This window comes from Carassius gibelio, chromosome A3 (genome assembly GCF_023724105.1).
Source record: "Carassius gibelio isolate Cgi1373 ecotype wild population from Czech Republic chromosome A3, carGib1.2-hapl.c, whole genome shotgun sequence".
NCBI classification, from domain to species: Eukaryota; Metazoa; Chordata; class Actinopteri; order Cypriniformes; family Cyprinidae; genus Carassius; species Carassius gibelio.
In genome coordinates this window covers 17,525,561-17,549,740 of record NC_068373.1, presented here as the reverse complement: position 1 = coordinate 17,549,740, position 24,180 = coordinate 17,525,561, and the positions used below count along the sequence as shown (strand labels likewise).

Genomic DNA, 24,180 nt, shown 5'->3' with positions numbered 1-24,180 from the left:
ATGATGTGTGAAGAGAAGAATAAGGTGTGCAAATAACAATAATAATTTAGAATGTACAAAATATAGCGGGAAAATGTAATTTTTTGTGTGAGACACGATGCCAACTAGAAACCGTAAAATTGGAAGCTACTAAGAAGCAAAGGGGGAAGGAAGAGACAAAGAGAGACAGCCGTCACGCCGAGGACAGACGAACACTCTTGGAGAAGAGAATGCTGCTGGTGTTGCCATGGTGTTGTTGCCATGGTAACAACAGGAAACGCAGCTCCACGGATTCTCTTTTCCTCGCGCTCTAGCAGGAGTGGAATGTTTACCTTGAAGAGAACCTGCTGGCTTCCTGCACTGAGAACGCTCAGTCAGAGCGACGTCGTTCTTCAAATCCTCAGAGAGATGTTTTCATTCGAAGAGTGATTAGTACACTTTGAACCGAGTTTCACTATTTAGCGCAGGTTATTTGACTGTACTGCTTGATTTCTAATGTATTTCCTTTCACGGTATCATTCCTAACCCGTACAACATATCAACATGTATGTCTAGAACAAATAAAATGAAGAAGAAAAAAAAAAAATCCAAGTCAGTCTCGTGTGAAAACGCATCGTTTTCATAAACTCATTTTCTTTTCTTTTATTTGCGTTTGTCAAATACAGGAGGATTCATGTACAGATGAGGGACAGAGAGAGAGACTGAAGCAACTGTACAATATTTACAGAGGAGAGAAATAAGCAAACCTCCAAAATAATATTAACAATAATAATTATCATAGTAAACAACCAACATAAAAAAACAAACAGGAAACACAGACATTTTGCACACTTTAAAACTATTACATCCCTCTGCACTGTCATGTTTTCTTTGAGAAAACGAACAAATACAACTCTTTTTCCGCATTGTCTTTTAAAGAACAGACAGAACGTTTTTTTAATATTTTTTTTTTATTTTAAATAAATTTTTCTTTTGCTCTATTTTTTATTTTATTTTTGACAAAAAAGGAACCACACACTGCTTTGACCCCGCTCTTTTGTCTGCATCCTGTCCGCCTTGTCCTTTAGCTTAGAGGACAGGAAAAATAGGGGGTTATGGGTGGCCTATTTCATGTACATCCTCATAAAACATGAGCATTATTATTCAAAATAATAACAGCAAACAGACCCAGCTTTGGGAGGTAACCATGTATAAATGTCCATGTATAAATAATACAAATCATAATTGTTCATAATACATATTTATATATAAGAGTGTGCATGGAACATAGCATTCAAATCTCACCTCTGCCAAAACACTGCTGACCAGTGAGGTTTTCAACCCTGTTCCCTTTGGCACTATCTTTATTTGTCTCTGTGCAGACAATTGTCTTTACACATTCTCGCTCTTTTTTTCTTTTCATACCGTCTCCCTGTGGCTCCCATCACAGGGAGCTGAAACATAATGAAAGAGAGGAATGAAAGCTTTACAAAAACATTTTTATGCTATAATGCAACAGTTTAAACCACCAGTGGCTCTTACACATTCTGCAAAGAAAAATCTAATTTTCCTGCAACTTGGAGGTGCACCGGTTTTGTTTGAGAGAGGAGTTTCCCCTTTCTCCAAATATTACGTGCTTGGAACATCGACAGCTGAATCTTAAGCCTTGGTGCTGAGCGTCAGCAGTTCAATGAAGGAATTGAACAGCGTCTCTAGCCAGCCCTGGTTGGCCATGCACTGCTGGACCACCTCCTCCTGACCTGGATCCTCCTCCGCTGCCTGTTCTATGCTGTCAGTCTGAGGAGAGAGTAAGAGAAGAGAGAGTTTTTACGGGAAAATACATAGATCCAGTGTTGCATTTCTCAAATAAGCTCATATTTTCCTCATACCTCCTTTTTACAGTGCAAAAAGGTGTGATATTTGTAGTGATGGAGAGAGTGATAGAGACTGTATATTCGACAAGTCTCTGTCGACAGCTTCAGGTCCTGGCAAGCAGAGAGAGATGGGGTTACAATTAAAGAAAGAGAGCTCAGAGATTTAAGCTCAGATGTACTATTGAAATCAGGGTATCTGCAGGTTTTTTAAGCTCAAATCTAAGACTTTTTAAGACCTGCACAGATAAAATTAATACCGCATAATACTAATGTCTATGGTAACATTAAACTGTAAAACGACTGTAAAGAGGATGATTCACAGTTTGGACAATTAAAAAAAAAAAGGATTTATAAAATGATACACTTCACATTTTTGCCATTAAAACATTTTTAAGAAAATGGAAAATGAAAATGGAGTCAAAGGTATCAATTATTATATAAATTTAAACAATTATTATCAAGCATTATATTATTGAAATAACAAATATATTTTACTGTTTTAATTGTTTAGATTTTTATAATGCATTATCGTCTTGTCGATCCACCAGTTCACATTTACAACTCATGGTTAACCCATAAAAACGGGTTGATTTTCACACCGGTCTGAACTAATACAGCAGACTGGATTATTGAAAATACAAATTCATTCTCTGCCAGCAGGAGGCGCTTTCGGAACGGCAGAAATACAGCGGTAACGGCAGTAAACAAAGCAGCACAGCAGTGACTTTGAAACTTACAGCTCTCATATTTAATCAACAAAATCACCTTTTGAATTTTAATCGCCACATTAAGCCGTATCACAATTCTCGTCTTTCCGTCCCCAATTTTAAGACCCCCTAAATTCATAATAAAGACTTTCTTGTACCATTTAAGAAATTTTATGACATTAATTTTAAGAGACTTTTTAAAGACCCTGCCGGAAAGCCTGATTTGAAATACATTGACCCCAAAAAGCTTTTGAACACTTAAAGGGAAAGTTCACAAAAGAACCTGTATGACTTTCTTTTGTCTGTGGAGAACAAAAATAAGATATGTTGCAGTGTTTTTACCATGAAAGTCAAACTGACTTTAATTTTATGGGCAAAAATAGTTCTCAAAATATCTTCTTGTTCTTCATTGCATTATATAACAAAACATCAAATCAGTTGTCAAATCAATGTTTAAACCAATGGTCCAGAGAACACAGGTTTAGTTCATCAAATTAATGATGTTAAATCAACTAATAATTTAAAAACCACAATTAAAAAAATTGTGAGTATGTAATGTCTTTCTTTCAAATAAAAACAGTCTGGTTCAATATTTCATTACATAATGCAATAGGGGTAGTAAATCGAACAATTCGTTATGGTACAATCTGAAATCGATTCTCTTAGCCAGCAATAAATTATTTGCACATACCTCAAGAAATGCTATGATACGATTACAATTTGATTAGATTTAGAACCCTGCGATTAATCCAGAAATATTTTTTTACAACAACCAGTTACATTTTATTAACTAAAAAAAGTCATCTAATGCATCTTAATAATTTATAAAAACATCTATTTGAGATACATACATTAAGATTTTTTTTATGCATTGCACCAATGTATCATATAGTTACTCTTTTGATTGATGCATCAATCCATATTGATTATACCTATTTAATTTAACAACATATATATATATATTTTTACGTATGGCTGAAGTTCCCAAATACTTCTTGTGGTTTCTTATTGGAGCGATTAACTATGTAAGTGAGAAACAATTGTGTGCACAACATGCCTGCTGTTTGGGAAGGCTCCTTTTGACTCTGTTGAGGGTTTTGCGGTTGTAACTCTCACCACCCAGGTGCACTTTAACTGCTCCAGAGTCTAGGGGGTCTGCTGCCATTTGAGGGAACATGTGCAGTGCCTCCTTCAGAATGGAAAGGAGGGAGAGTGAGAGACTGCAAGACGTTCTTCAGTGAAAACACATCAAGAAGTCTTATCAAGAGGAACAGCATTTGCGTATCACTGAAAGCCAGTGTCACCTGATGCTGCACACTCATGGTGACCCTTCTCAACAGCCTTCGTTTCTGTTCGTTGAGGATACAGTCAATCTTTCTCATGGGTGGGAGATAAAGCTCATCTGAGGACAAAAGGGGAGGAGCCAGTGAGAAATGAGTTGTTAAATTTAAAAATACCATTAGTTTAGATTCAAATTTCCATTACTTGTTTAATGAAAAAGTCTCTTATGCACATGAAGTCTGCATTATCAACACTGAAAATGCTTGTTACTTAATATTTTTGTGGAAATGTTTTTTATTCACCCCACCCAATCCTCCACACATGCACTTTGTATGTAACCTAAAGATGTACGCTCACCGTTGGTGTCCTCAAGAGCTTGGATCATGTCTGGGTCCAGAGCAGTGCTGACCAGCATCTCTACGTAACTGCGGAACATCTCTCTCATGGCACGACTGTTTATTCCACTGCGTGTGGATACTGAGGATACAACAGATGCAAAACACATGAACAAAAAAAAATAAAACACAAAAAGGTACACACCAAAAAGTGCTCTCTTTCTCTATATATAAAAACTTAGCTTTGGCTCCACAAAACAGGAAATGCAAAATTAACTAAATTCAGTGTCCATCATGGCATACAGTGTGCTGGTTTATACAGATTGTTTGTGTGTGTATATATATATATATATATATATATATATATATATATTTCAAATAAATGTAGTGTTTTACACTTTATACTTATCAAAGAATCCTAGAAAAAAAATGTAGCAGTTTCCACAAAATAAATCAAGAAATGTTTCACCAAAATTCTTTCTGAATGATCATGTGACACTGAAGACTGGAGTAATGACTGCTGGAAATTCAGCTTTGCCATCACAGAAATAAATTACATTTTAAAACATATTACAAAAGAAAACAGGTTTTTAAAATGCAATGGTATTTCAAAATATTTTTACTGTATTTTAATAAGCATAAGAGACCTCTTTCAAAAGCATTTAAGTCTTACTACTCCAAACTTTTGAATAGCTGTGTACAGTGCAGTTACATGGACTGAAGCTGCTGATAGTTTTGAGTATTTCTGCAAAACCACACTCAAATGGACACACATGGTATACTGCACACAAATAACCAACCCATACACACCTTCATCCTCACTGGGTGGATCAGGGGAGGAGTCGGAGTCAGAGGAAGAGGGCATTTCTTTAAGCCACTTCTTCCTCTTTTTAGGAGGAGGTTCTGCCTTTACTTTCACAGGCCTGCTCCTCGTCCTGTCAACCCTCTTCTCCTCTTTGACCCTCCCGCGCTCCACAACTGCTGTCCTCCTCTCCAGCTTCTCTTGAGTTTGTCGCTCTTGGAGCTTCTTTTCTTTCTCTCGCTCTTTCTCCCTCTCCTTCTCTCGTTGTTTTTCCCTTTCCTTCTCTTTCTCCCTTTCTCTTTGCATCTCTCTTTCCCTTTCTCTCTCCTTCTCCCTTTCTCTCTCACGTTGTTTTTCTCTTTCCCTTTCTTTTTGTTTCTCTTTTTCCCTTTCTTTTTGTCTCTCCCTCTCTTTTTGCTTTTCAAGTTCTCTCTCCCTTAACTTCTCTCTCTCCTTTTCTCTCCTAGATCTTTCGATCTGTTCCCTCTCTCGTTCTCGCTCCCTTTCCTTTTCTCTTTCTCTCTCTTTCTCCTTTTCTTTTTCCCTTTGTTCCCGTTGCTCTTTCTCCCGTTGCCTCTCTCTCTCTTTCTCTCTATCCTCTCGTTCCATGCGAGGTGGAGTCAGGCTGCGTACAGGTAGTGGCTTGGGAAGAGACTGGCGTCTGGTAGAAAGAAAAGGCATTCATCTTAGCAATGACAATATACTGAATAAATTGAAAGTTCACCTAAAAAAATCTGTCATGATTTACTCAACCTTGCATAATTTTTTTTTTCTGAGGAATGCCTTTTCCACACAATGAAAGTGAATTCATAGGGAGGTATTTCTGTTAAGATTTAAGCCTAAGCCACAGGTCAGCAACATCAAATGTCATTAGTTCGCACATATCTCAAGATCAATTATCATAACGCAAATATTTTATTTGAGAGGTGCAGAATTTAAAAAGATTATCAATTAATAAATACTTAAATTGTGTTGCTTTCAGTCATGTACAATCAAACCTTGTTGTTTGATTGTACATGACTGAATGTAGCACATGAGTCAGATGGACTATATTTCTGGTGCCTTTTTAGTGTTTTTTGTTTTCTTTTGAATGCTTGATAGACATAGCACCACAGTGAACTGTTTTATTAAACAAGCTGTATGAAGAGTCTTCAATAATTCTGTGCTCCATGGAAAAAGCAACAAGATTTAGGTTTTGAAAGCATGTGGTTAAGCAAACATCACAGAATTCTTTGATGAACAGTAACTACTCTATTAACTTCAATTTAGTGCAGGACACAACAGTAGCTCCAGAAGTGCATTTAGGGTGAAATTACCTCAGTGTGAGACTGGGCCGATGCCAAGGTTTCCGCGAGCACACTCGGACATAATCCTTTTTATTCACATTCTCCAAGAATTTGACATATAATCGCTGATAACGCATCTTTGCATCTCCAAAGTAGCCCAAATACTGCCAAAGAGGGACAGAGGACAGATAGCATGAGTTTAAGGAGGTGGTGTAGTGTCACTATTTTTATGCAAGCCATCTAATGCATGCTATCAATGTTTATCAATTACAAAAACACACTCACATTACTGGTGGCATAAAACTGACGCTGTCCATCTTTGATTTCAGGAGCGAATTTCTGCAGCAGAGCTTTCTGGACCCTCCATATCGGAGGAGGCTCTCGTCCTGTCTGCAGCGCCAGCTGAGAAAAGCCATGAGAATTGAGCAGCATTAAATAAAAATTCATTTTTCATATTCTATTTTGCAAATGCATATTATAGATCTCATTGCTAACGATTCATCCATTAAAGTTTAATTTTAATGTTTAATTAAATTGACATAAATTTCCATAGAAACGACAGACTTCTCACTGATGTATTGCAGATTTTTCCAATCATATAATCTGCTTACCCTGCCTTTCCACAATCAACTTTAAGCGGTTATTTTTGACTACAACAACCACTTCTCAATTAAAACAACAAGAAAATACACATTACATTCATATAGCCTAAACAGATTAGTCTATGTGTAATTTCTATGTAATTTATTTAATTATTTCTAAGCCTTAACTGGTGCAAAATACAGTGCATCACAGACCACATCAGGTCATCTGTAATGTATCTGCTTGTTTTACACTCCTTGGCCACCAGGTGTTATTGTGAGCAAATGAACCCTTGAGAAATCAATGAATCCTTTTGTGAACCACTTGGTTGAAAGCTTCAATACTTCATGAGGCTTCATCTCGCCATCACTACTGCAGACTGCAGTTCTATGTTGGACATGTCAGTCAAATAGCCTCATGGCCGGGCCTTGACCAATGAAAGCTGCCGCTTCGTGAGACTACCCCGCCCCCAACCCATGACACAAGCGGTTCTTACTTCTAGACCTGCAAAGTTTTGGTGCTACTTACAAACCACTTTTCCTGGTTCAGAGCTGGTGCTTTGGGTGTGGAAAGTCAAAGAACCGATATGAAACTAGGCTCTGGCTCTAAACCAGCACTCAAACTTTCTTGATGGAAAAGGAGTATGGGAGCAGGGTTGGAGAGCTCTGCGATAGACAGTATTAAGTCACCCAACTTTTATTTATTTTCTGATAATCTGTTTCACTCGGATGTATGTCACACTACGGAAGAAAACTATTATAACTACTTCTGTTTAATTGCGACTTCAAATATTAAAAGGATAGTCCACCCAAAAATGACAATTCTTTCACCATTTACTCACCCTCATGTTGTTCCATGTATGACATTCTTTTGAAAGCGTAATGCAAAAAAAGACCATTTAAAGAATGTTGGCAACCAAAACAATTTTAGTTCCCACTGACTTCAAATACAATGTTTGACCATACAATAGACATCAAAAGGACTCAGTTCGGTTACCAGCATTCATCAAATTATCTTCTTTTATGTTCCACAGAAGAATTTGAGTCATACAGGACTAGAATGACAGTATTATAATTTTTGGGTGAATCCCTGCAAACATCTAAATATTAATTGTACACACTGAAAACTACAAAAACAAAAAAAGCAAGAAAGGGATATTTACCTTAAGAGTACCAATATCTTCAGTGCGCACCACAAATTCATCCCTCTCTCTGAAGATCCCCTCCCCCCCACTCTCGCTGTCATCATCCTCACTCTCTCCTGCGATGGCTGCGTTGGACTGTTTCTTAGCCAGGTGCAGTGAAGTGATCTGAGGCGTCGGGGCATCTTCGGGGGTGGGGGGTGTGCCCGGGGAGGGCTGGGGAAGCTCTTCAGGAGGAGGTGGGGAGGGGGATGGTGGGGGTGTAGCAGAGGGGGGCAATGTTGGCGGAGGCGGGGAGGGAGAGGGGAGAGCAGGTGGAGAAGGGCTGGGAGGGAGGGAATTATGCAGTGGTGGCTGTTGCTGCTGTAGATTCTCCTCCTCTTCTTGAGATGGGAGAGGGGAGGGGAGAGACAGAGGAGGAGGAGGCAGAGGAGAAGGGGAGGAGGAGGTCGGGGGAGAAGGAGAAAGAGATGGGGGAGAAGGGGGAGCAGGCGGAGGCTCAGATGGAGGTCCTAAAACAAGGGATACAGTTGAGAAAAGAAGGAAGAATTTATATTTCATTGATTTTAATATTTGACTGTAGACATGTTAATATACTCACCATCAACATTGGGAGCACCCAGCATTTCATACTCAGGCTCTTCTTCTTCTTCTTCTTCCTGCTTGCGCTCCTCTGTCCTTATTTGATCAACTTCCTCCTTCTCACTTCTGTCTTCTTCCAACTCCTCTCCTTCCTCCTCACATTCAGTCTGTCTGTCTTCTTCCTGATTTATTTGTTGATGTTCCTCCTGCACAGGTTCTTCCTGTTCCTCGTCTTTGCTTGGGACATGTGCCTCCTCCTGCAGGTTGGGCTGTGAGAGCGAATCCAGTTCCTGTGATGTGTTAATTTCTGTCTCATCTTCGGTGTGTACATGTGGAACAGACTCAGGTTGTGGGGGTGGTGAGGGTGTGTTAAGAGACACCGTCTGTGGAGTGGGTGGCGATGGTGTAGGAGGAGGTGGAACAGCAGAGAGACTGTGAGGTGTGTCATAGAGGGCAGAAATGGCTGATGAGATGCTCTTCTGCAGGTCCTGGTTTTTACTGACTGAGTCTTCCTCGTCTGAGGAGAATGACGGCAGGGTCTCTAGGTTTCTCTTGAGCTCCTCGTCAAGTCTTTTACAGGGGGATGGACAGTTACTGAGGCCCAGGCTTCCATCGCCCTCGTTGTCTCCGAAGTGGGGAGGTGGAGGAGGCGGTGGTTGTGGAGATAATGGGTGAATGCCTCCCTTTACTGAAGAGGAATCTGTGGAAGTGCATCCGTCGACAGGTGGAGCATCAGTGCCGGGCTGCTTCTTCCCCGTTTTCAAAAAATCCAGAAAGGAAGATATGAAACCCGACTTTAGCTCTGAAGATTTCTCCTCCGTCTGTGAGCGAGAGGTGCAGAGTAATGAAAGGGGCAGAAGATGGCACAATACAAGCAATGAGTGCAAGTAGCATGGGAATGTACGCAGAAGGCAAATAAAGGAAAAAGAAAGAACAACCAGAAAACAGCTTATAAATAAATGACAATAATTAACATCATAAATTGCATAATCACTGTAGTCCAACTCTCTTATGCTTGGTGTGTCTAGAAGGAGGAAAAACACCTTACTGTACAGCAGGGTGGTTGATGATGGTTACTATGAATCAGTAACCTTAGCAACAGCCACCCTAGCAACAGTGCTCTCCCTTTCTTTTATTGCATTTTTTAAGAATTCAGTCATCATGGCCTGCCAATCATCTTAGTCTATGTACTCTGCTCCCTCTAGTGGCAAAGTGCATACACTGAGAACAATGCTTCCCCAGTAAAATAACTGTGAAAGAAACCCAAAATGTATTTTAATGCATAATTTAGTAATGTGTCTTTTGGTCAAAATATGAGCGGTTAATGGTCTCCTTGTCAAATAACACCTGGAAAATGGATATAGAATAAGAATAAATTGAAGTCTTACTGTGCCTGAAAGCTTCTGCATGGTGGCCCAGGCCTCTGGGGTCATATGGTCATCTATGTCTCCCTCCCAGGACATCTGCAGATACATAAATCATAAACATTGCACATACATGTAAGGAAATTGCAAATATCTATACATAACACCCTGGCTCTTCCACCCTTCTTTCATGAGGCTACTTGTTGCTGAGGCAACAGAGGACATTTCATAAGAGCAATTTAAACATATGGAGGAGGGCATAACTTGATTAAGGCTGTAAAATGTTGTTGAGTTATTGAATCTTAATGCTTTGAAACATGGTTTTGGTCTGACAACATCTCGTAATGTTACAGCAGATGTTTAGTTTTCCCATTTAGAACAAAATATTTGTGACTTTGACATGTATAGTTTTCAAATTATGTCAAACCATTTCATCATCATTTAGATTTTTCTGTATTTGGAAAGATCCTTCTTAGGTTGTTGATCATCTACTCATTGTGAGCTTGGTCTCAGCTCAGTAATTGACATTCCTTTTGCATTTGCATAAATCACAACTGATTTCACATGCTGCTTCCCACCAATCCCTTCTACTATTGTATATCAGTGCTGTGCCCGGCTAACAAAAAGGACTATTAATATGCTTGATAATTAAATTCGCAAGTACCCTAAAAACTTTAGAAATAAAGAAATAAAAAAGGTTTTAACTAAAACTAAAATAAAAAAAGTTTTAACTAAAATGAACAAATTTAGTAGAGCATTTTACTTTGGTAAAATGAATCTATCACAGCTGCCAACACAGCCTAGCAAGTCACAAAATATCTATATGCACCTCCTCGATTAAACTTTGCTCTAAATCTCCAGGTCATTTGAGGACACCAAAAGGACCCAATATGAACTAGGACTTTGTTAGTTATGTTTTTGGACAAAAAAAGTGAATTCTGATTTTATGGTGTATCTTTATGCTAATTTTTGAAAGACACCAAACTATCTTTCTAAAGATTACGAAAGAGATCACAGAACTGGCTTTGCTCTGCATTTTACATAGAACATCTGGAGTTATTTAAACATTTTCTGTTAACATTTTTGCAAGATGAGACTCACCTCTTGGGGTTTCTGCTTCATCTTTTCCTGACCACAGCTCATATCATTTCTGTTCATGTCAATTCTGTTCATGTCCACACTGGTAGTGGGCCCTGGACTCAAACCAAGTGATGGTGCAGAACCTACTGAACCATCAGACAAAACTGGATCTATACTAGACAGGGAATCTGTCCTCAGTAGGGAGTCAGACGAATGTATGGAAGGAATAGGGAGCTTAATCTGGGAGGAAAACAATTAAGCAATTACTATATTTAAGTATTTACAAAAACATGTATTACTTGAATCAATACATGCTTATACACTTGTTAGTTTGATTGATCCATCATTCCCACAAACATAATTCTTTCAATTGGTGCAAATTGTAACCAGTTACTTACTTTGATTGGTTTGATGGGTTCCTGGTATTGTTGCTGAGGCTGATGCTGTGCAAGTTGTTGAAGGTGTTGCTGTTGATGGTGTTGGTGAAGTTGTTGTACATGTAGGTGCTGCTGTTGATGCATATGTTGTGGTTGGTGCTGCTGCTGTAGATGATGCATGTGCTGTTGTAACTGTGGTTGATGATGGAGGTGAGGTGCTTGTTGTTGGTAGTTCTGCCCCTTGTTCACGTCTCTGTGTATTTCTATCATTTGATCATCTTTCCTTCCACGTCCTCTTCCTCGACCACGGCCCCTTCTACTCTCTCCACCAGGTCCAATCATGTTCCTGCAATAGGGAGGCTCAGGAAGAGGCCGAATACGTGGCCTACCCCTGGGTCTTGGTGGACCCTCACGTTTAGGTTTGGTGGGTTTCCTCCCCCTTTTCTTTGGACCATCTTGTGGGAGCAGCTGTGGAGGAGGTCCAAGGGATGGGTAACCGGAGGAGTGACAGAAATCTAAATCACCCATCAAAGGGCTTAAACTACCAACTCCTGAACCACTTCCAGACTTTCTGCAACTAGAAACAAGATCAGGAAGCAAGTCTGGCAGACGTCTGCTGTTTAAGCGGATGTCAGCTGGAACATCTGCTTTATCCTCATCATCCTCAAATTCGTATTCTTGAGCAAAGTTCTTCTTAGTCTGTGATTGGGCATTAGGCTCTTTTCGCTGTTTAAGGAGGTGAAAAGAGCTTGTTTTTAAAAGTTTTTTAGGTCTAGATGAACAAAAGATTGGTGAGGTGAGTCCCCCTGTGCCAGGACCACTACCTACACCCGCAGAGCCCATCATTTTGTTTCCAGTTCCATCTACTACGTGTCCTGTGCTGCTCATCCTAAGGCCTGGGCCCTGAGACTGAATTAAGCCTAGTTGTTCTGTGTTTACAGTGGATGGGAGTTCATGCGATTTCAAGGGCTCCAGATCTAAGTGCATAGTACCATTGCCAGATTCAGATAGACTGTGACAATACTGCCCATAACCCTGATCACCATGGTGACTCATCATGTCATATGCACCTCCTCCACCACCTGTAGCTTTAACTGCATCCATTCCATCTTGTACTGTTCCACGTGTCTCTGGCACACCATCCTGACCCCCTTGTCCTGCACTTCCACCACCTCCAGCACAACTGGCCTTGTAGTCCTCAGAGCAGAACATATCCTCCATACCTGGAAAAAAGGAACGATCCTCATCTTGGAGAAGTGAATCTGGGAAACAAATAGATGTCAGTGGCATAAACCGTTGTTGCTGGTCTTGGCTCTGACCCTGGTTCTGGGCTGTTTTTCCCACAGGGCTACCAGTGTTATATTGATGCTCTTTGAGCTGATCCAGCTCTTGTTCCCTTGACTGGGCTTGGGGCTGTGGAGGTCCAGAAGCTGGTTGCATGTGGTGAGGGTGCTGGTGAGGATGCTGATGGTGAGAGTGTGCCTGCGGCTGATGGTGGGCATGAGGGGGTGGATGGTGTGAGGCCATATGGTGCAAATGAGAGGGGGTTGACATGCTTAGATCTGACTCAGACAAGAAATCATGAAGCTCTGCTGCTGGTTGTTGAGGGTGGTGGGACTGATGGTGTGAGGACATCCTATGTTGTTGCTGTTGTCTGTGATGATCAGTACTGCCCCCATCTCCTGCACCAACTCTATCAGAGGGGCATGGCCCTTCTCTGCTATTTGTTCTAGAGAGAGATCTCTCTAGCATGTCTAGTGGTGAAACAGAATTCTGACTTGACTGACTTTGGTTTCTCTGAGCCTCACGTCCATAGTGGACCTCCATAGTTTGGGACTGGAGCTGGAGTTGAAGTTGAGAGGCCTGTGGCTGAGTGTCTACTCCTCCAGAGCCATTAGTACCTAATCCCCCAGTTGGTCTAATCATGGCTTGTTGAGTCATTGAGTGTTGTTGTTGTTGTGAAGGAGTCTGTTTACTGTCCATCTTGTTTCGAGTGGTATGCGAAAGGACAGACTGGAGAAGGTGAGCTTGGGAGGTTTGCTGAGATGGGTCGGGTGGAGAATCCATTAGTCCAAGGGAGGACTGCGTCTGTCGCTGCTGCAAGTCTGGAGTCTTTCGTAGGTAGGGTAATTCTGAAGGATCCTGAGCTTTCTTAAGATCTATATGTGAGTGGGACATTGAATGGGGATGAGGGTGCTGTGAATGCTGAGAGAGTGATGGGTGAGGAGTGTGATGTTGATGTGTTTGATGACTATAAGGGTCTCCTCTGCCATAGTGGACCACTGATCCAAGGGAGTCATGTTGGCCATGAGAATGAGTATGTGACAAAGAATCAACTGCACTTCGGGCACCATTTGCACCAGCTCCAGCAAGCACTCTATCAGCCTTAGTCTGTTGCTGTTTTTTCAGAGACATCTCCAACTGGTTTTCTAAACCCGTGCCTGGGCCACAAGAGCCAGCAGCAGCCACATTGTTGGTGGTATTATTAGTCCGAATGACACTCTGTAGATGATAACGTTCTTCAGATGTCTTGTTTAGTTCATAAGCAGAGAGAGACTTTCCTCCATCCCTGCTCTGGGAAATGGACTGGGATTGCGGTTGTTGTGAGGCTACTTGCTGAGCTTGTTGAGAATGATGCTGGGAGGGATTTGGTGCTGGACTCTGTGAGTGCAGTAAGTGCTGAATCAAAAAGTCATCCTCATCTTCTTCCTCCTCTTGAGATCTTTCTACCCCAAGCATATCAGTATCAGACTTAGATTTTGGCGGCGTTGTATGATAAGACTGTGTTTGCTGGGGTGGCACCCTTGTGTCTGAGTATCCTTGTGGGGAAGCCAGGAATGCTGGGGAAAGAACTGAGGATAGGTACTTGTTGCCCCCATTTCCTCCAGGTGATTGTGCAGGGCGAGTTGGGGCAGGGGAGTGCAGACCAGGGCGGACTATTCCAGAATTACTTGAGGGTGACGGGCTGGAATCTGGGAGGTGGTATGATCCTCCTCCACTTCCTCCACTTCCACTACCACCACCTGAACCACCCCCCACACTTCCTGAACTACCTGCTCCAGATCCGGTGGTACTGCTCGTTGTACCGGTACCACCTCCAGACACCATTAGGGCAGGTGAATGTCCTGTACCACCATAACCCAGTGAGGGACTTCCTGCCCCACCAAGAGATGGTGGCAAAGATCCATATCCTGAATCAGAGCCATAGACCACCTCAGCTGAAAATGAGCGTCCTGTAGTTCCAAGACTTCCATAGGCTTTTCCTGTCCCCCCAAGACTGGAACCAAGATCCTGAGCCTGCGGAGAACTGAATCCCCCATATGGCTGGGGCAAGTGAGAGGTGGGTGGCTGGCTTGGTGAATATGACTGTTGCTGTGGTGGGGTTTGACCAGGAAGCCCAGCAGTTGGCTTGACAGGAGCAACTGGAGAGCCATATGTAGACAGGCAAGGTTTGGATGGCTGCTGCTGTGCAGAAGAGGATGACACAGTTGGAGGAGGAGGTGGTGGGGGTTGCGGTGCTGATTGGGGTGGTGGTTGCTGCCTTGAGGGTGCAGAGGAGGTACTGGATGAGACATTAGGATTAGAGGCAGAGGAGGAAGAAGAGGAAGTGGAAGAAGCTGAAGGAGGAGTGTGAGGGGTTCGAGATGAGGACGAGCCAGAGGAAGAGTAGCCACTACTTGAACTGGAACTCTTTCCAGTTTTCCCAATACCACCACCCGAACCAGCTGAGGAGGAGACTGAGGAGGAAGTGTATGGGGGCTGGATAATAGGACGATACACCTGTTCTGATCTGGGAGAGGGTTTGGGGTCAGATGATGGACTCTGCTCACCCAGTGGGCTACAGTTTATGGAGGAGCCATGCCGATGATGGGGTATTTGCTGGTATCCTGATGCACCACAACTAAGATAGTGTTGTAGGGGATGAGGTGCAGAAGAGGATAGTTGAGACTGTCCAGGAGAAGGTCTCTGGTAGTGCTTGATCACACTGTCTTGCCTGGGAATGGCTCTTTCCTGGGACTGTGGTGGTTGAGGGGGTGCAGAAGAAAAAACAGAGGAACTGTATAGCTGAGAGGACTGATCCTGCAGCTGTGAGGACAGCAGGTTAAACTGAGGTGGTAAATGGCGTGTTGAGGAGGATGCAGGTGTTTGTGGTGGAGGAGCACCAGTGGGATCTTGTGGCCCTCTATATGAAGCAGACCCACTCTGTGAAGACAGAAGACGGTCAAAGCCAAGACTTGACTGGGTGGGTGTTTTAATGTGTAGTAAAGGATCATGTGGTGACAGGAGACCATTGGAAGTAGGACTGAAGGTAGGTGTGTCCTGCAGAGATAATGATGGGGTCACTCCAGGGAAGGAGCGCCCTGAGAAGGATGCAGGGTGCTGATATGCCGACAGAGCAGAAGAAGAGGGAAATGAGCCAGAGCCAGGTAGTGCACCAGAAATGAAAAGCTCTGCAGGGGCTGGAGTATGCATTGCTACAGCAACAGAGAGAGAAATGAAAGGGAAAAAAATGATTCAGCAGTTAATAAGGTAATTCTCTATCTTTATTTCATGACATATTTCTGTGTTTATAATTAGATAATTCTACATTCAATAACTCACAATACTAACCAGTTTGCCAGGTGGGGGTACGAAATTGGGAGAGAAGGGAAGAGGCAGAGGGGGGTGGCTGAGCACCTCGGGATTCCAAAGCAGAGATCAAGTTCATAACTGAAGCATCTGGTCCTGAGGGACTGGCATGATGTAGTCCAGTATCAAACAAGCCTGAGAGCCCTGCAAAATACGATTATTAAGACAATGTCTAACACCTGCTCAGAGGATGTCTTTTTCTATCATCTCAACATCAAGGTACACAATGAATACAGTGTTGAATGCAGATGTCAGTACAGTATTAAATTAAAGCAGTTTATGAAGAAATACATTTTTATGTGCTGTCACAAAATTATACTCAAACAAGCTTTATGAAACAACATCTGTAATTTTCCAGTAATTAATTACATAATTTTGTAGACTTTACCTAAGCTCCTTCCTGTGCCCCATGCTCCAGCTTGTCCAGTAGTGCCTGGATGATGATTTGTTGCATATCCTTGCAAGGGGTGTGGTGTGGCATAAGGTTGACGGTGGAGGAGTTCTGAGTCTGGATGGGAGGATCTGGAGCTCCCATAAACCAAACTGAAAAACAGAGGATTCAAAAAGAGGTAACTGACAGAAGGAATGGTACAGAAACAGACACAATAACAGAGTAATTGTTTGCATACATTCTTATGCATTACATGTCATTTGGGCATCTGACACAGCCTCCCCAGTTCTTTAATTCGTCAAAACATAATACATACATCAGAGAAGTACGTTTACATGGTAAATGGTTAAGTAGTGCATAAACATTCTATTTTATATAAAAAAATGAATAAAATCTATTTAAAAGTTTTAAAATAAAAGGAAATTAATTGTAAAGGTTATAAAAACATAAATATTCATACATTTGCATAATAACAAATTAACAAATAATGTGATTGTTTTAATATTTACAAATTATTAAGCACACACATTAACTCCCAGTAATATGTTGCTATATATTTAGTTACATAATGGAGAGAAAACAAGTACTTGGAAGGAATTGTGATTATACCATTGTTTTGGTTCACTGTTTGTTAGTTATTTAATATGGGCTTTGTAAAGTACCTTTAAATTAAGAGAACACAAATATCTTTGATCAGTTTTAAAACAGAGGGGAAAAAATTACATTCTACTAATATATTTAATTAAATAATCACTAATTATTTTATTTTCTAATTAACCCAATTCATGTACAATCCAACTATGATATCCAACTATGTTTTTTTTAACTTGCTCAAACTGCTTGATGCGTAGTTAAAAAAAAAAAAATCATGGTTGGAAGACATAGTTGTATTGTACATTAATTGGGCTAATTATAAAATAAAATAATCAATGATTATTTAATTAGATAAATTAGTAGAATGTAATATTTCCCCCTTTGTTTTAAAATTGATAAAAGATACTTGTGTTCTCTTAACTTAAAAGTAATTTTGGAGGACTAGAACAAACAATAACTCACTGTATTGTATCAAGCATCAGTTGTGTGACATTGGGATGGATTTCATTGTTCCCCCTCTGTTCAGACAGTGAAAAAGTCTGTTGGTCTCTATACTCATACTAAATCCCTGTATAGAGTATCAGTTGATCCAGCTTGGCATTATCCCTCTCACACCACAGCCACACACAAAGATTAGCTCTTTAATCAGCCTACTCACTTCCACATCCTCCTTCTCCCAAAAAGCATGCAGGATCTGATTTTGACAGACATCAATACATATTATCAGCATTCTCAATATTGCCTCCTCTATCAATAAATTAGGGAAATATGCTGACTAATCAATATACAACTTCTGAATGACAAAACAAGATCATTTTCTAATTTCTAATAACATTTACCACTCCCGATGTGCAATGATACAGAGTGTAGCCCAGCATTCTGATTGGACACTCTGCCTGTTGCCAGCCAATCAACTGACTTTTGCAGTCTTTGCAGACTGTCTCTGTTGTCCGCTTTCATAGAGACTGGCCAGTTCAGTTGACAATGGCAGTTAGGATGTTGCTGAGGTAAGACACAGAGCGCTCATTGATAAAAGCTCTCCACTGACTGAATTGCCTTGGTAACCCCCTCCCCTCCCTCCTCAATGGGCTCTTAGTGTGAGTATACTGCTCAGTTAGTCTAGATCCCTCTCACTCTGAGACCAGAGTGGGAAGCCACAGACACCACATACTGAGTGAGCGCGTGGTGAGGGGGTGGGTGTCATTCAACAGAAGCAGTGGAGTGGATCAGAAAATCTATTTTAAAACCTATAAAAGAAATTTATTCATTTTCGAGTGTAGTATTCAAAGAATTACCTAAAAAAAATCTGTACAACATATAAGCACAGCATCTCGTTACATACTTCCCAACAGAATGCAAGAATAGATTTATATTGTCATTCTCCATTAAATAGACTCCTGGGTTCAATATAGTCACATGTCTCCCAAAAGACCCTAATAAATGTGACAAAGACAACTGATGTCCATCCTGAGGGGGTTCCATCTGGAAGCATGTCCATCTCTTTTAAAAACACCCTCATCTTGGAGGCACAAGACTCGCGTAATTAACTGGATAAAGGCTCTAATGAACTGGGTTAAACATTTAAATGCATGAGCAAAAGCACATATCCCAGCTGCCAACTGCTTCACTGATTGTACCTCTGGCATAATACAGTGCCATGACAAGAGTACCCTTATGATGTTTTGATACATTACTGCTACTGTTTGATAATGATTCTTTAGTGGAAACGTTTCAGGTTATACAGAACAAGGCAAGCATTGTAGATAAGCCGAGTCACTGCTTTATAAAATATCAGAGACATAGTACCATTCAAAAGTGACACATTGAGAAGGACTTTGAAAGAAAATGTTAGACATAGCATCAAGTTATGGACTGGATATGAATAGTCATTAAAAAAAATTAATTACATATGAGGAACCCTGACAAGCAGATGTTTCTCCTGCAACTGAATGTCTTATCTTAAATAATTAATGCATCATAGCATCAGTACTCTCTCTTCAAATGTGAGTATTCGTGTATTCTGTGCAACCAAAGGAAGCAGTTTCACTTCTAGGTAATGTGAGGTTTGATGGGAATTACACCGTTACTGGGTCTTAAAGGAACACTCCACAGGATCTCCGGGTCTGGCAGTAGCACTTTTAGCTTAGCTTAGCATAGATCATTGAATCTGATTAGACTGTTAGCATCTGGCACAAAGTTATTGCCTGAAAAAATTGTTTCAGTACCTGAAAATAATCCCCAGCAACACCGCAACAACACAAACTAGCTGGGGACTATTTTCAGGTGCTGCGTAATATCACTGCGCCTGCTGCATCTATGGTATGGCAGCAAAGATCCGTGATTATTACGCCAAAATGAGAATATAGTTCCTAGCCATATCGGTTAGAAAATCGCAACTTTTCATTTTCCGTCGGTCTTAGTACACAACATAACTACAGAAAAGTCAAGTTTTAAATAACAAAAATGTAGAAACTCTTTGGTCAGTTTTGAACGAGATGCTTACGGTCTAATCAGATTTAATGATCGATGCTAAGCTAAGCTAAAAGTGCTACCGCCAGACCTGGATGTTGGCTGAATGGATTCTAAAACAGTAAAACACAACTGTTTAACTCTAGGGGAATTGGAAAATGAGCCTTTTTTTTTTAAGTGAAGTGTTCCTTTAATCCCCAAAAGGCAGCTCAAAGATGATCAGGGAATAGATGCTGAACTTCACAAGAATTAGCTAAACCGAAGGACATTGTGCAAACAGTGGGGTTCCAAAAAATGAGACAACTTAGTGGGTCTATTTTGCTTTTAAATAAATATGCTTTTATTACAAATTAGGGTATATCATCAGCATAACAATGAGTGACAAGTTACATTATATGCATATTATTTATTTTATTCAATATTGCAGTGTTTATTACAAATGATTTATCCATGCACATCTTTTTTAAATGAATGTGCACTCATAATTTGTCATAATAAACATGAACTTTTTCTTACCCTCCCCCCACAACAGCATCTCTTCTCTGATCACGTGTGCATAGGTGTGAGGGCTATAATTCCTAACTCCTGTAACCTGTCACTCACCTGAGATAGCAGCAGTTAGCAAACGACAATGACCAACAATCCAATCAATTACATCTTTCTCTTTCGAGAAGCCATTTCACTTGGATATAAATCTCACAACACAGAAGAGAAGATGGTTTCTGTTTCATGACGACTTTTAAAAAAGCAGGGCTGAGCAAAAGTTTGTGCAAAACCTGAGTCATGTTATCATGATAAAGGAAATCTTCATACAATTCCCACTGCCAATGTCACAAATTATCTTATTTGATTAGTGACCTGCAAATACATTACTATGTTTTAATATTATATTTAATTGATACTACAGTAAAAACTGAGGGACTCAATTTAATTTAATATATAAAAAATGTATATATACATTTGGATCACACTGCAGACATTTTACATCCAATAATTTCTTCCTCTCCGTCTCTCTTCTTTCACTTTTTTTCCATCATGCGGTCTCACACCTTCAGTCAATCAATTCATCCTGCTAAACCTCTCACCTCCTGCCATTGTGTCTGTTCTTGAGCTGATTAAGTATAATTTGACAATGAAGTGAAAAAGAATAACAGAGGTGAAACGTGAAAAATAAATAAACAATGGAAAGAAAGCGGGAAAAAAACAAAACAAAGAGAAGGGTTATATTAGAAAGCTTGATTGAATCCACTGTACAAGACCACTGTTCCTAATTACAGGCAGTGATACAACACAGTCCCCCAACAGGTGCAAAATGTTTACAGCCTGATGGGGAGCTCAGTCATGGCCATTAATCTCCATTAGAACCATGCAGAGGTGTGTGGTGGATGTACACTGCCCTGAGAAGGACAGAGGGCCCGGTGAACCTGGCCATCACTGAGTATGCCTTTGTCATCTTCCTAACCAAGATGTAGTGTGCAGGAGTCTTGCTAAGCAACAGTGCTATCATTCGTGTGTGTGTGTGTGTGTGTGTGTGTGTTTGTTTATTCTCATTTAATATTAACACATGCAACAACATTTCTGAACATAAGAACCAATATTGCCGAATGTGGTGTCCTACACAGACCCCAATGTAATTTTGTTTCATTTTATGCTAATTTAACACTTGATGGTGTTTCATCATAGCATAATGGCTATGCTTCCAATGACCCAAAGCAGCAGTCCCACTATCTAATATTCATTCAAAAGCAGAAGCAATTTTTGGAAAACCAAAAGAGAGAAGATTCAATACAAAAGCATTTCATTTCATTTTGTTTTATTCGGCAGATGCTTTTCAGCCTCTGCATCGGCAGCACTGATGCTTGTCCATCATTATAAGGCTGAACTTCTCATTAAGATTCTGGATTCTATCAATCTGCCCGAATCTACAGAGATGCTCTCGAGTCAGAAACACAATATGAAAGATTCCGACAGAAAATAGAACAATTCCTCTTCAGACTTGCTAAGAGTCAGCCAGAGAGATACTGGGATGCAGTCTCACAGAATTATGGGGGAATGTTACGTGTTAGAAAACTCATCATTTTTAGTCCTTTTTTAGGAGCCTGAATAGAATTCCTCATACATACACAAATCTAGGGATGACTGCTAAAAATAATTGCACTATTGGTGTCCCGTCATGTAATAAAAAAAGAGGAGCCACTCCAAATGTTACAGTGCACAAATAATGAGACTTCTTGACACATTATGAAAAAAAATTAAATACAAATAAAATAGGCACCAGAACCTGTATGCATCTGTGGAAAAAAGATGAATTATAACCTATGATGATTAATATTTCTTTCAAGTGACAAGAAGTCTGCAAAGACAACGAATAGTAGCACAGATTCCACCAAAATTATCATAATTCAAATGTCTCAACATTTCACTTCCCATTACCATAGAAGATAGTATGCTGAAAGTGTACGACTGTCTCTATACATGCAACGCGAGACACAAGAATGATTGCACGCGCGCTCTGTAATCTACTAAGATTGATTTGGTTGTCACGGCGACTGATAACGTACACAGCCGCGCGCCTTTGAACTGTAAGTAGGCCGCGAAAATAGTGGAGCACGACACAGGCCCGTTTCAGGTAGTAACAGAATAATTAATCGGTATTTTAATATTACAATGCAACACTTCCTAAACGTATCAACCCTTTTGAGCAAGCCTAAAATTCCCTGCAGAGATTTAATGGCCAGTCAATATAAAATCAGGTCATTGTATTATTCAACCATTTCCTCCAAATCGCTGTTGATATTTAAAAAAGAAAATTTTGCAGTAAGTATTTATTAGTTTCCTTTTCTGTTGTTAAGTTGCAGATACGTTTGCAGTGCGTCTTACGTTTATGTTTACAGTGTGCACGTCCCGGTCACGCTGTAATTTCACTGAGGAACACTACACACTATTTGGTACGTTGCCAAGTGACTAGTAAAAAGACAGTATCCTCAACAACAGACGTGGTATTTCTCCGTTAGAGAGTAACGATAGCCTGTGCAAAGTTTTGGGTTATATACATTTTTTTTAATTATGCGATGTCGTATGGTAGTAAATATACTATTAATCATTATGATTGTTCATATTGACTTTAATATATAGCCAGTCTTGTGACGTGTAAGTGAATACATGTTGACTTCAGGAACTTCACCTCGGTATTTAACGTTCGCATTTTTCTCTGATTTAACACAAAATGTATATTTCGATAATAATCCCTGGTTCATTTTACAGGCACAATACGTGTTACCTACAGAGATCAGCAACATACAGTAGCTATCGACCATTTCATCCCCAAATATATGTGATTGCATGTAATTAGTTGCCTCCAGAATAACGCTTTGTCAACGTGCATTTTGTGCCACGCATTACTTACTACGCATAATTAGCGTGTATTTAAGTACTGCGTGCAATGTCCGGTTTAGTGCGCCTCTGAGGCAGAAGGTTTAATTTTTCATTTTTGATAATACGCTAGCAAGCTAGCTAGCAACATAATCCCATCCCCCCTCTTTTCGCCCTCTCCCCCTTTTCTGTCTCAGTCTACCTTCCGTATCACGCAGTAACTCTCAATCGCATTCCTTGCATTTTCAAGACACCCCCTCCTCCCTCAGAAATGACAATACTGATGGCTGTACGTGGAGCCAGTGACAATATAATGCATGGACGTGAATGAACACAGCACCGCGAGCGAGAGTGGGAGCATGCATTGCATTGCGTCCGTGCGTCCGTCGGCATGGGTATTGTTACAGCCAGCTAAGCATATTTATGCATCCGGCGTATGGAAGTGAACTTGCACGGGCGACTTACCTTGCCTTCGCCGACCTCTCGTAACTCCATCCCGCTCCAGCGCCCAGATCACCGAATCCTGTGCCAGGATAATTTCTATCCATTAAAGAAGAGACAACGGATGTAGATGGAAAGATAGACGGGGGAAGGGGAGGGAGGTATTTCCTAAATTCTAACACACTATCTCTCCCCGTGTCCTTTCCTCTGCGTTCAGTGAATGTTTATCTCTCCTGTTTCACAAGCAAGTCCTCAAGAATAGGACCAGCACAGAGGGGGAGAGGAATGGAGGGAGGAGAAGGAGGAGGGGGAGATGGAGGATACAGAGGAGGGGAGGAGGAGGGAGGGGGTGAAGTATTACACCAACCACCGCCACCACAAAAAATCCGGTTTCTTCCTCCCCTCCCCTCTTTTGCGCTCATATATATCTCGATGCCTATTGTCCTTCGTAGCAGAAACAGTAACGCGCTGATGCTCTACATGTCTAGTTCTGATGCCATTGCTTGTTACACCCGAGATGTACGACACGTGCTTGATTGTACCCCATGTCCTTTCAGTTGTTTGCCTACTGCATTGCCATATAAAGGTGAGACACTAGGTCTCTATAAATAGTAGTCAACCGAGCGCGCATTTTTTCCAGGTGTTGCGCCCCAAATATTTACATTATGGATAAATACACGGGATGGTACACCCTCGTCAAAAACAGAGTGACTTCTTGTTGTGCCTAGGTTCATTTAAATCCTTAAAGTTTACAAGAATAATACAAGGGGCTAATGTAATGCTTCACTGCCTCACATAAAGGCTACAGTGCCCGGGTTAAAAAATGCTATTTTCAGGTATTCAGCCAAGAAGACGCCATTTTTATGAGTGGACTAACAGGCCCGCGCGCGCACACAACACACACACCACAGGCCT

General features: G+C 40.8%; 1 protein-coding gene across 2 annotated transcripts; it reads right to left on the bottom strand.

The window, feature by feature from the left end:
• Positions 1-571: 571 nt before the first annotated feature.
• Positions 572-23,886, bottom strand: LOC127949762 (proline-rich protein 12). Of its 2 annotated transcripts, XM_052547257.1 has the most exons (16): positions 23,290-23,886; positions 16,387-16,541; positions 15,981-16,142; positions 11,391-15,844; positions 11,014-11,232; positions 9,937-10,011; positions 8,568-9,369; positions 7,988-8,478; positions 6,529-6,645; positions 6,274-6,407; positions 4,966-5,618; positions 4,178-4,297; positions 3,844-3,941; positions 3,597-3,728; positions 1,848-1,943; positions 572-1,755 (listed from the first exon to the last, which is right to left on the bottom strand). In XM_052547257.1, the coding sequence occupies exons 1-16, from the start codon at positions 23,370-23,372 to the stop codon at positions 1,618-1,620; spliced, it is 7,929 nt and encodes a 2,642-aa protein (XP_052403217.1). In that variant the 5' UTR covers positions 23,373-23,886; the 3' UTR covers positions 572-1,617. The 2 variants fall into 2 exon arrangements, with proteins under 2 accessions (XP_052403217.1, XP_052403218.1); XM_052547258.1 differs by lacking the exons at positions 15,981-16,142; positions 16,387-16,541; positions 23,290-23,886 and having other exon boundaries at positions 11,391-15,572; positions 15,659-15,808.
• Between the last annotated feature and the right edge of the window lie 294 nt (positions 23,887-24,180).